This window comes from Pocillopora verrucosa, chromosome 14, assembly GCF_036669915.1.
Source record: "Pocillopora verrucosa isolate sample1 chromosome 14, ASM3666991v2, whole genome shotgun sequence".
Classification (NCBI taxonomy): domain Eukaryota; kingdom Metazoa; phylum Cnidaria; class Anthozoa; order Scleractinia; family Pocilloporidae; genus Pocillopora; species Pocillopora verrucosa.
This window is the reverse complement of record NC_089325.1, coordinates 9,458,166-9,470,594: the sequence shown is the minus strand read 5'-3', so window position 1 is coordinate 9,470,594 and position 12,429 is coordinate 9,458,166. Positions and strand designations below refer to the sequence as shown.

The 12,429-nt window shown below is 36.3% G+C and overlaps 1 protein-coding gene across 8 annotated transcripts; it reads right to left on the bottom strand.

The window, feature by feature from the left end:
• Positions 1-225: 225 nt before the first annotated feature.
• Positions 226-12,129, bottom strand: LOC131779712 (neuronal acetylcholine receptor subunit alpha-7-like). 8 transcript variants are annotated; one of them, XM_066161698.1, is made up of 10 exons: positions 11,464-11,594; positions 9,389-9,449; positions 6,090-6,331; positions 5,100-5,236; positions 4,598-4,642; positions 4,207-4,316; positions 2,861-3,029; positions 2,307-2,453; positions 1,809-2,067; positions 226-1,376 (listed from the first exon to the last, which is right to left on the bottom strand). In XM_066161698.1, the coding sequence occupies exons 3-10, from the start codon at positions 6,154-6,156 to the stop codon at positions 775-777; spliced, it is 1,536 nt and encodes a 511-aa protein (XP_066017795.1). In that variant the 5' UTR covers positions 6,157-6,331; positions 9,389-9,449; positions 11,464-11,594; the 3' UTR covers positions 226-774. The 8 variants fall into 8 exon arrangements, with proteins under 8 accessions (XP_066017795.1, XP_058952275.1, XP_058952276.1 ...); XM_059096292.2 differs by lacking the exons at positions 9,389-9,449; positions 11,464-11,594 and adding an exon at positions 12,063-12,129; XM_059096293.2 differs by lacking the exon at positions 9,389-9,449 and having other exon boundaries at positions 11,464-11,610.
• Between the last annotated feature and the right edge of the window lie 300 nt (positions 12,130-12,429).

Below are 12,429 nucleotides of genomic sequence, written 5' to 3'. Positions count from 1 at the left end.
TGACATATGGAAAACAAATCTTTTTTTTTCTCCACCAAACGGCTCAGAAGATAAACATATCAGGATGTCTACATTTCATTGTTATTTTTGCGTATGGTTTTGCATATGTTAATGATAAGTAAAAATCTGGTTCATACCGATGAGATTAATTTGATATCTTTGTAATTATCATTGCAGTTGTTTTCAATGGTTTCTTTTTTATTAATGTTCAAAAGACTACGCGTAAATAATACAACAATCAGAAAAATATGAAAGTATCTTACATCTGTTTCGAAAAAAGGGCTCCGAGATGAAGTAGCTGATTAAGAGCAACAGGAATAAATCATATATTTTTTTTAAGAAATAGGTCATAATTTAACTTCAAACGATTTTACAATTCATGTATATATTGACTTGCTTCATAAGGGGCTGCAAAGTTTGTTATTATCATCATGTTTAACAAATTGTCGAATATCAATGATCTGAACAACGTTTATCTTTATTGACTGTTTTCTGTTATTTCTTACCCAAAATCATATTTTTGTTTATTTGTAACTATATCACAATTACGCTGGTTTCTAGTCCCCCCTTAAAAGAGTAATTTGCTGTCAGTGACATCAGGGGTTTTCTTATACCTATCTTACGACGAGTAAAACAGATCACTTCTGTAAAAATGAATAAAGGTGAACAAAAGGGCGCGTCAAAGGGACTAGGAGAATCACTGTGTGATCATCAAGCTTCCCGACCTTAAAGGATATATAATTTGAAAGAAGGGCGGATGATCACTTTTGAATTTCAGGAAAACATCTCTTGTACTCTTGGTGCTTGCATGAAAATTGCGAGGAAAGTTGCAACGCTGATTAAAATCCCAAGGACGAGCACAACACGATCCAAAATTTTTGCGGCCATTTGCCAGTCAGTAATATTGTTTATTTCATCCGCGCGCGACCCATCAGCCGCCTCGAACACATACTTTCCTTGTTGTTTTTCTGTCACTTGATCATTCAGAATAGGAGTCTCACGAATACTGCTGCGTGTTCTAGAACGTATGAGATGAACAGGCGACGAAGGCTTTGCTTCACCACAGCGCCCATTTCCTTCACATGTACTATCGTTTAACACAGTCATTTTTCTTAACTCAATGGGCCCCGAGTAAGAGCCTTCGGACTGCGAAGCTAATTCAAAGTTTTCTTCGATCAAACCTTTTTGGTTTTTCTTACGAGTTTTGTTTGACGGTTGAGGTGTATACTTTATTCTCACCAATGGACCCAGAAAACTGAACATGAGCTGTTTGAGCCAACCAGGCATTTCGCAGCGTTGGTAGAAAAAGTTCAAAATGACACAAGTGGCAAACAGAGCCAAACCAATCTCAAAAATAGCACTGGAGTAGTACTTAGCTGAAAAGTAAACAGAAAAATTTACGGTATTAAAGATGTGTTTGTTGGTATTGTTCAAAGTATTACGTACCAAGCATTAAGTGGGCGTGTCAACAAGGACGACCTTCCCACTGATCCTCAGATCCGAGGAACCTGGTGTCATCATCATCATCGTCATCACTAGTATGTATACTATACAGGTGAAAAGTGCTTTTGGCGCGTGCCGATTGGCTGGTTTGGAGGTAATTAGCAAGTACTACTCACCTCCGAGCAGTCAAAGAGACAAAATTGCGCGTCAGGATTAGGTATATTAGGTATTGGTATATTTAGGCATATTGACCGAAATAAAGTATTTTTATTTGGTGTCTGTATCGTACATACTAAAACCAAAAAGCAAACGCCTTCTATCACCTGTTCCTCCCTGGGTCTTTTAAAGTAGCGATGATAAATTACCTAGCAACGGAATGTATTCGGAATCCGCTGGCAGCTTGGCTGACGTCAGTTCCTGGAAGATAGCCATAGCCATAAGTACTGTAATACCCAGTCCTATTCTCTCCCCAGACTCTGGCGGCAAAATGAAGGAGAGAAGGACCATGAGGGCTATAAGAGAACACGGTACCACAAGATTCACCATGTAGAAGTAATACCGCCTGCTTAGGTGAAGCGAAAGTATGATACTTGGGTATGGGTGAACACAGCAGCTGTATATGTCCTGTTACAAAAAACAACAACAGCAAAGTATAGTTGCAGTGCGTTTAGCGTTGTGGTATTTTTATAACTTTCCCTGCGATCCATCCAGATCTTTGCAATTTCTGGTGCGGGTCGTTTAGTTAAAAACGTCCATTATTATTATTATTATTATTATTATTATTATTATTGTTGTTGTTTAATCTGAGAGGATTGGCAAATAAAAAATTCCATCGATTCTAACCGCCCTTGTTCTTCACTTACCTCGATTCTTACCGCTGTCACTTTTACCAAGTCCCACTCGGTATTGTTCCGATAGATGTCTCCCTTGGCACCAGTCTCAGACTCGTCAACAACAACATCCAGCTCGCTGCCATCAAAAGCCCAGGATCCGAACTTAAGCGTGCAGATCTTAAACAGAGTGGACATTAAGCGATTTTAAGATCTGTTTTGACTTACAGACCTACACAACGAATCGTGACCTCAGCCATGTAGCAAAATCGAGATTTCTAAGCTTTTAGTTAAAACGTCCATTGTTACATTGTTAAACTCGGATGCGTAGTTGTCAAGCTTTTGAAGAGGAGTTCTTTCAAGGCATATTTTTCCGGTTTTTTACAAGTGATCACTCTACTATGATAAAGCTTACTGGTTTCTGGTTTCTCGTTTCCATTACATGTAACCTGAATGAGTCAGAGTGAGACTGAAGGTGGCAGTCATCCTCAGCCTCACTTCCGTTCAAAAGCTTGGCAACTAAGCTCACATTTGTACAACGAGCCATAATTGCCAATAATTCTATGACCATAATTCAAATGACCAACCTGGTCGTCGAAAGGGAAGTATTTCGTATTGATTTCGCACGTGCTTTGAAAGATTGCTGGCGCCATCCACTTGCACGATCCGTTGGAGTTTATTGCTATCTTGGTTTTATACTTCTCTGTTCCTCCACCAAGTTTGTCGTTATCGTCAGCACTGTCAGCGAACCGCACACTGTGATAAGTTAATTATGATAAATACAGTAATAGCAGGCCACGCCCTGACGAGTATGGATTTTTAAGTACACTTAGATTAACTCACCAACATAACTCTCCTTCTAATCATTTTAACAAAAATATTTCATGCTGATGTTAAAATGTGATAATGACAAAAAAGTGGTGCATGAGGCACAGCCCCTAGCCGTGCTGATATCGCATGGGGACGTTACATGTTGCTCCCTTTCAGCAGTGAAAGGCGCATGCTCCGCTGCAGAGCTGTTTCTATCTGTTAACAAAGGGTTTTAATGTTAGAGGTTAAAAAGTTGATTGTGTGGGATGAGAAACTGTGGCCTGCTATTAATTACATGCAAATTATAAATCTGTGAACACTTGAAAATGCTTCCTTATATCATTTTAAAAGTAATGATTTATCAATGAGATCACAAATGTTAGAAGTAAGCTTAGCCTACCCAAGCTGTATCTATCTCATACATGATATAAATTACGCGTCTAAAAAAGTCTGAGAAAATTTCCCGGTTGCGCTAAGCGATTTTAACGTAAAAGGGATCCTTATGATGTTGGTTTAGATCAATAACGGTCTGGTCTGAGTTCTAGTCCTAACTTGCTCGTTGTATTTTGGCTCATTACATTTTGTTCTTTGGCAAGACGTTTTACTCTCAAAGTGGCCACTTTCCATCCTGGGCCCAGTTGTTCAAAGGCCGATTAGCGCTAACCCAAGGTGAAATTTTAAATTTGGGCTTCTTTATTATTTTGTTCAAAAGCCTTTTAAGGATAGTTTTCTTTATTCTGTTTAGAGCATCCAATAATTAAATTGTCAGATCTTAAATCAGATTTCACACTTAGCCTAGGTTATCTTAACCCAGCTTTGAACAATCCAGCCCAGCAGTGAGAAGAAAAAATGTTGAACTGTTAAGTAAACTGAGTGTCACGAAAATTGGTTGTAGGCACTGGCAGTTATCAGCCGCCTTGTAAACCTTAAAGAGTAAATAGTATATTAATACCACTCCCCAGAATCGCGCATTAAAATCATCAGAAAAAAGGAAACGATCACCAACTTAAGACGCTCTTGATTGTTAAACAATTTCTCCTTGTCAGCGCCTTAAGAACTGCATGAAGAGCAGTATAGAGAATATGCACACTGATATTAGCGTGAAAGGGGTTCATACTCTCACCTGTTGTATAATATGATGTCTGGTGCCCAGACCTTTCTGGGACTCACGTGAATAACCTTGGTGCCATTATAGTCAGCCTCGTTCCAAGTCAAGTCAGAATTCACCCATTGCTGAATAAGAATTGTGAGAGGGGCATGGGTACAAATTAAAATATATATATATTAAATAAATGTATAAACAGAGTGAAGTAGAATTTTAAACCAGTAATAAATTTGATAACAGATCTGCTCACTACGATTTAAAACCTCAATCCCAAGAATATAAAGTATTAGGATATAATAACATAAGTAAAAAATCTCTCTTCAAAATAAGATTTTTGTAAAACTGTGCACGTATAACCTTCCTAAATATATGAGTGAATTTTGCAATTCTAATTGTAATAATTTTTTACCTGGTAGATCCACCATTGAGAACGAATCGTATTTCCTCTTTCATTCTATAATAAAATAGTGCAGAAACAAATTGAAACAAAAAGCTGGTCAATTTATGGTCCAATGTTGGGCATATATATTACTATCTTTACAATAACTCTCCATTCACCCATCCCAGTAACCGAATAAACATTGCTGTCGTTCTTATTTTTTTCAGTTGAGACTTTAAAGCTTGTCTGAGATTACTTTGTCACACGTTCTAATTGCTCTAAAAAAATCACGCCGTCCTCTCAACCAATCAGATCCTGAGAAAATGTAAACCAATTACGACTGGGTGGCTGACGTTTTTTCTGGCTCATTCTCCCATGACATCTCTTAAACTCCCTTATGAAGTCAAATGAAAACTATTTTTATTCTGATTTGAAGTTAATTATGATCACCTCGTTTTTTATTTACGCCACTTAATTGAAATTAAAACAATATTGTTTCTGTCAAAAGTCTTAGTCGAAGATTTGTGCTTACCAACTGGATAATCCTGACGAGTTTCGCGCCAAACGACACGAGAACAGCGCGTGACCTGTCGGAGCTTGGACGGCCGTCCCCATCATACTTTGCGAACAGATGTGCCAGCAGGCGTTGTTGAGAACTTTCCTTGAAGCCTGTCAGAATACACATTACATGAATAATTAATAACAGTGAGCATTTCATATGAATATAATTATGACTGTTAATCTGTCAGGATGGTAATCAAGAAATGTTTAGAGAAGCGTATTTTGAAGGATTTAATCGACCAAGGTTTGGGAACCAATTTAGAAAAATGATTTTTAGAAAAATGAACACATTCCGTTTTTTTTTAGATTGAAAAATAGTAATTAGTCCCCTAAAAGAAGCTGAGAATATCACCCATTTCACTTTATGCTGATTTTTACAAATTAAACGCCTTGCCACACGGCATTCGCAATTATAATAACAGATGAATGGAGCCCATAAAAAGGCTTAAATTAGATCGTTGAACGTACTGCACACACATCCAAAGTCAAAAAGCTCTTCCTTCTACCAATATGAACACGTTTACTTAAAGAAAGTGTTAAAAGTGTCGTTTGGGAATAAGAATTTTAAGCAAGTTTTCAGTTGACACCTATAGATATTGGCAATTGACGCTCGATCGAACAACTTAAAATTTTAAATTCCGAAAAAAATATGCATCAGTTCTTCTTAATGGGGGAATACTCACAAAAAGGAGTTCCAACGAGACAAATAAAGAGCCTTTTACGTCGAAAATCGTTGTTCAAAGAAATGCAGAGTGATTCAAATTTTTAAATGAATTGCGCTTGAAAAAAACATTCAACTCGAAATTGCGTCATGTGGTTTCAAGATACAATCAAGCGCTTTCATGATCAGGTCATGTATGAAGTTCAGACGTCTCCGAAGCACTAGTTGGGGGTAGATAAAGAGTTGTCTTGTTCGACAATGCATGTTAATAGACATTATATATAAAGAGAACTAGTGTACCTGTTGACACAGGAAATAAGCTCCAGTACAAGCACAAAATGATGCAAAAAAACAGCGGCCCTTTCATTGCTGATTGTTCGGGACGTTTGACTTCCTTCTTCTTCTTCTTTCAAAGTAAGTAACAATGTGATAACCCTCTATTTATAACATTTGCTTGCCATGAGTGAAGTGAATTCCTTTTTCAGCTTACACCACAACGTCGTAACAAATTGGTCGATTAAAACGCGTTCTCACCACCACAGCTGAAATATAATAAAATTGGACGCTTATTGTCAAAGCCTCTGCCAGAAATATTGAGTTCTGAGGAAAAAATTCTGCCCGATATATAGATATCAATCAATATATGTCGAAATTTTGGATAGCGATTGTTTCATTTAGTACAAAAACGATGCCTCACTTGATGAGTGACTTCGTTCTCATAGGTTGGCTAACGTTTATTGATCATTTTTCATGAAAATGAGCCCACCTGAACCACAACGGATGCTGCCAAATTTGCTGACTGTACTGCATGCAATTAAATGCCTCGATTTAAAACGTCCATAGTGCGAAATAGAAGACGAGATCATTAGAATTTTAGCGCACGGGTGGTTGCAGCTTGTCGATTCAAACCACTTTAGAGTAGGGCGGGACTGTTGTCTGAAATTGTTGCTATTTGTTGTATGAACAAGCTTGTTTGCCATTATCGAATATTTATAACATGTATTCAAAGCGGCAAATGGAAATTACTGGAAAAGGTGTGTGCTAACGAGGCTTGCTTAGTTAGACAAGCCGCAGTTATTGTGAATAATTTATAAGCTCGGCCATTAGACTTTGAAATTAACTGAAAGAGATGAGGAGGAATCACTTAATAACAAGGCTGAAAGGTGCTTTTAAAATGAAATTGTCTGCGGCAGATGCAAATTGCGGTGGACTAACCCTTTTTTTTCTTTTCTCTCTAGGCTGAATAGGACCATAACAGATGTTGTTCACGTCTGTTCAAAAACATGGCAAAGTAGCATTCGTTTCCAGAAAAGATAGAAATGTATAACTTGTTGGTTTGTCAATTTTTATGTTAAGAAATCGTCTCCCAGACAATGAACTTTACTTTCACTCTTGGACTTGATTACATAAATTAAAAACTTACTGATATAACACATATTCGAACGGGAGTTCCGTCGCTTGAGTGAAATTCTTTTTACCAATTTTTTAACTGCAGTAACGAGTGCAATCTAACACTTTTTAGACCTTTGATGAATTCCGACTCGAAATCTAATTAAAATTTTCCCCTCTCGATACAGAAAAAAAAATTATTCATTTTTTCTCGTCTTGCAACCTTTTCTATATCATTGGTTACGCTAAATAACTTGGCAACCTCCAGAGTATCGACTTTGATGTATTTCTCGTATATTTTTAGTCTTGTGATCTCGTGGTTTATCAAATCTGATTAGCATTTTACTTTTAAAATCTCAAAAATGTGACTCCCGCTAAGCACAAAACTTACATTATTTTATGTAAAGTCAAAATGCATATTGAGAGATATCAGATATTTTCAAAATTGCATTCAAAATTATTCTATGATTATTTTGTCTAAGCATTTGTGATGCAGTTTATAAAACCAAAACACTACAACAAACTTCTGTGTGAAAAGAAAAACTTCACGTATCTCCGCAGTAAATTGATATTTGCTTAGGGAAAAAAACCGAGCTGTTCCATGAACTTAAAAGATAAACTTAGCTCCTGGTTTTTAGTTTACTTGTGCTGTTGATATGAGGGAATATAATTACTAATAAAAATTATTCATCAATATTTATCATGGTGGACTGACCTTTATGTGAAATTAAACTTGTATAGATTCAACCCCCCAGCGCTTTTTCTGCTAAACAAACTCAATTGCAATATGATTCCGTAGCACAAACATTTAGCTTTTAGTCTTGGCATGTTCACAAACGTAAAAAGACAATGCAAGTCCTGCAAACTCTTGCCGGGTGTATTCTTTGCCATAAATCATCCTTTCTTCCTTTGAAAAATGCTATTGTATGAGAAACCAATTTTTAATTTTTCGACGAGTAATTTATGCTCTCTCCTTTTCTTATCGAGACAGATGAACAAAAAGTGGCAATATAAATACATGTAAGTTGATTTCCGGTGCACAAGACTCTCAAGCTAGAGGAAGTCGATTTTCAACGTAAATCAGTCCATAAGTCCCGACTACATCCTGAATCTAGAACCTAAATTCCTCGCTAAATTAAAACAAATTGACCGTTAAAAAGGATCCCAAAGGCATTTTCTTGCAAACCTTCCCATTGGTAATTTTCATTCTCTTGATCCTAGTCTCTAATGAACCTAGTTACCGCAATTTGATTGGAAAAGTAAGACAATAAATTCTGCTTTTAGTATGGTTCTCTCTCTGTTACACAAACATGTCTCTTTAATTTATTGGGAGGCACAGAACATCATCGACCTCCAAGCAATCGGATACTCACCTCGCGTAAAAAAGGCAACTCTGCGTTTACTTGAAAACCGAGGTGGAGTTTCACGCGTGCTAACCGTAAATCAGCTTAAAAGCAGAGTCAGCCACATTTAACCGCAATCTGATCAAAACTCGGGATGTTCCTCTATACATCAGCCAAATTCAAATAATATAATATTCACAACATGATAAAACTGTTCTTATTATGAATATTTAATATTTTCCTTTGTACTTTACTGGCAGCCGAAAAAGCCATCAATTGAGCAGGAGTCACTTTGACTGTTTCCTGCCTCCAGCTCCGATTTCACTTCATTTTTTAAACTCATAAAATTGACATTAAGGAATTAAAATTTAATCTTTCACGTCAAGCAGTAATCTTTGGTAACCAACAAGACATTAACCCTTTCACGCCTAAGATATCATTATTTATTCTCCTTTCTGTCTGCCATATCATTCTCACTATGTTTGTTTAGAGAATTTGGTACTGGATCAACTAATCATACCCTCATTGATATTTTCCTTTATTCTCATCACTTGTCTGTTTGATATTGTATTGATATTGTAAGGAGAAATTCCCTCTTGGTCACTCATGGGAGTGAAAGGGTGAAATCGGGACCAGAAATACCTTTGCTTTGAAATTCGCCAATAAAGTTAAATTTGAAAAGGCAACTCGATGTATTTTTCAAACAACAGCAGGAGGAGAAATTTACTTTAATCACGGACAAAAATGAATATTCCATACAAAACTCATTTCCGTGTTTATTTTTGGATCCTTCATATGTAAACCTACCAAGAAGGTTTATGTTTCAAGATCTTGAATATTAAATTGGCATAATTTCATTTTACCCACCTCAGTTTGAATGTCTTCAAGTTCTTAAAGTCACCTTAGAGTCACAGCTTCCCTGTTTTATCTGTTATGTAATTAAAAACAAAAAGCGCCCTGTGCTGAACAAGTTTCGATCATTCGTTCTTCTAATTGTTTTCATGATGTACCGCATGTTTAGATACAATAAAGATTCGTCTGCCGTTGAATATTCACCATAATATACCTTGGAGTCTCAGCGTGTTTAAGATTCTGGTAGAATAACAAGAACATTACCATCTGTCGTTCAATTAAGACTTTTTTTTACTTCCCATAAATATTAACATCCCCTTTCGGTGAGGAAAATGCATTTGCTTTCTTTATCTTCAAATTTGATCTTTCCTCTTTTCTAATTTGGCTCATAAACCTTTTAATCTTATGAAAAGAAGGATTTCCCAAAGATCCCTTATGCGTCACCCTAAATAATATAACAAAAAAGGGAATATTTGGATGGAGATCTCGCTGATCAGTGTAGCCTATACACTCTTCTAAATATTAATCAAATTGAGGCAACATATCGCAAACAGCACGTACAACTCGGATCTACTTTGGAATCATGATCTACGGAAACTTTCAGGACGAAACCCTGTAATGATGGAGTGAACATGGGAATTTAATTACAAAGAAAAGAGTTTTCTACCATTTTTTAGGAAGGAGGAAAAAAATAATACTGAAAAAATCTGTTCAAACAAATTCAATCTTGTTTGTTCGATGATTGGAATACGTAATTATCGTGTTAAACTGGATTTAAAAGGAAGAAAATGTAGTTCTCAAGATATCTGCAAATGAACGAGAGCAAACGATTGAATCAATAGATCATAAGTTGGGTGTAAATCGTGATTTCATCCGATGCTATAACCGAGAGGATACAGGACACAAGTAAACAATATAAGTGTGGAAAAGGTTGTGGTTATTCATCGTGGTGAATAACAATAAAAAGTTTGTCTCACGATGTAGTCACGTGTGATGTAGATCGCGACGTTTGCTTGCAGACACGCGCGGTGTAAAGGAAATCAGACAAACATACAAACAAGTCAAACAGGTAAACAAATATATAAAAGCAATACAACACGAGAAAGAGAAAAACCTATGAATATCAATTACTTAACAGAGTTACATTTTGGGTCATTTTACCGTCCTAGTTACGGATTTTAGATCGTCCTAATAAACCTCATTTTATACAGTTATCCATATAATCCTAGGACTTGGGGGTTCATTAGGTTGCAGAATTGCTTTTAGCAGTATACGACTTATGAATCTACTACACATGCCATAAAGTATAATCATTTATCTCATGATGTTGTCTCTTCCGGTGTAGATCGCAAAATTTCAACCGCATGCACTTTGAGTCTTCCCCAGGTGATAACGGTCGCCATCGATACGCGACATGCTATGGCAGGGCAAGTTTTTCTCTCGCCAGCTGCATTTTTGTTTTCCATGTTTTTTTCAAAAATAGTTAAGTATTTCGACAAAATGATCCTAGTCTAAATTTCTTTTCTAATTAACGCAAGCAATTATCCTAAATTTAAGATGTCCTTTGCTTTAAAGCCAGAAAGTCAGACTCGTGAGCTAGTTAAAGCTTTTGACGTTAAGACCTTAATGTTAGAAACTGAATAAGAGAAAATCAAACGAAAAATTTTTACTCTCTGGTGAGAGGCAATTGCAAATTAATTGCTTATCGGACCATATTCCTGTCAAGAGAGAGATCTGATCCCCCTCAGCGGATTAGATGTCTTGTTTTGTCGACAGGAAAGCATCGGTTGAGATAGTATGGTTACGTGTTTTTTGGCACGAAATGAATTCTAAATACATTTTTGAAGATCCTCTGTGTAGTTCTCGGGCTAAGACTTATTTTGAACTGCGTAATGGTAAAGTTGTGAGACAATTAAGGTTTTTTTTTCCGAAACACGATTCCTTAAGCTTGCGTTTTATATCACTGTCGCACGCGCTGTTGCCTGACTTATGTCGAAGAAATAGCATTCCTTTTTCTACAGTGTATCTTCATGCAAAAAAAAAAATGAATAATAAAAAATACTCTCTTGGAAGCCAAGAGTCATATTTACCATACGGAAAGTCTGCACGCGCCCCTTTTGTCTCGAGAATCATGGAGGGCTGTTGACAATGGAACTTGACTTTTTTCTGCAACATTGGTGACCAAATTCGTTTAGGATTAAGTTTAAAATATGCTTGAAGTTCGTCTTCATCTATCAAGTAGCTCAGACGCCGCTAAACAGATTCGAACTTTGAGTTGATTGTATATACCTCTAAAAACATGTATATCTTCAGATCCTCACCTGAAAGATTCGGCGGAAAGATTTTGTCTCAAGATAACATTGAAGTGAAATGAGATTGAGAGCAGAACTTCTGATCTGTGGTATTGATCTTGATTGAAACGAACGCTAGCGCTGGTTCAGAAACTAAATTAAAATTTGAACGGCATTTATAATTAATTTGTTTGCTTTCACACACAACTGATTTCATTATATACGGAATTCGTTTGAAACAAAGAACTTTTGTACTTTCTTGAGTTTCGAATGTTTTACGATAGCTACATTCTATTCCCTACTTTTAGCATTGAAATTAATTCATTGTTTCTAAATAGATCTTTTATCCCACAAAATTCTAAAAATTTCTGAAAAGAGAGCAAATTGAAGACACTTACGTAGGAAGTTACTTTTGCTCGGTGCAAAGCTCGTTAGATTCTGGGAAGCTGAAAAATTTAAATTGAGTGACGAATTCTCAACTCATTTTATCGACACCGGAATAGGAGATATTCAATGACACAATTTATTTGCTTTGAATATTTGTATAATGAGAAAAAACCTTACAGCTATTGTTTCAACAAATCGACCTGATTGGAAAATTAATTAAAAAGGAAAATTTTACACGTATTCATATTACTAGAAAATTGGTGTTGTGAAAGATAACCAAATTATTGTTTTACTTTCAGAAGAACTAAAAGAAAAGAATTGAAGTTTTGCCCGTAAGACTACTTAATATTTGATTTCGGGAAGCCTGTCATTTCCTCC

What these genes read in the sequence shown, in the direction of transcription:
- LOC131779712 (XM_059096292.2), bottom strand. Translation starts at nt 6,156, where the DNA reads ATGAAAGGGCCGCTGTTTTTTTGCATCATTTTGTGCTTGTACTGGAGC. An exon ending in ACTTCCCTTTCGACGACCAG is followed by an intron (nt 2,454 to 2,860) that starts GTTGGTCATTTG and finishes ACTCTGTTTAAG; the next exon opens with ATCTGCACGCTTAAGTTCGG. An exon ending in TGACAGCGGTAAGAATCGAG is followed by an intron (nt 2,068 to 2,306) that starts GTAAGTGAAGAA and finishes TTTTTGTAACAG; the next exon opens with GACATATACAGCTGCTGTGT.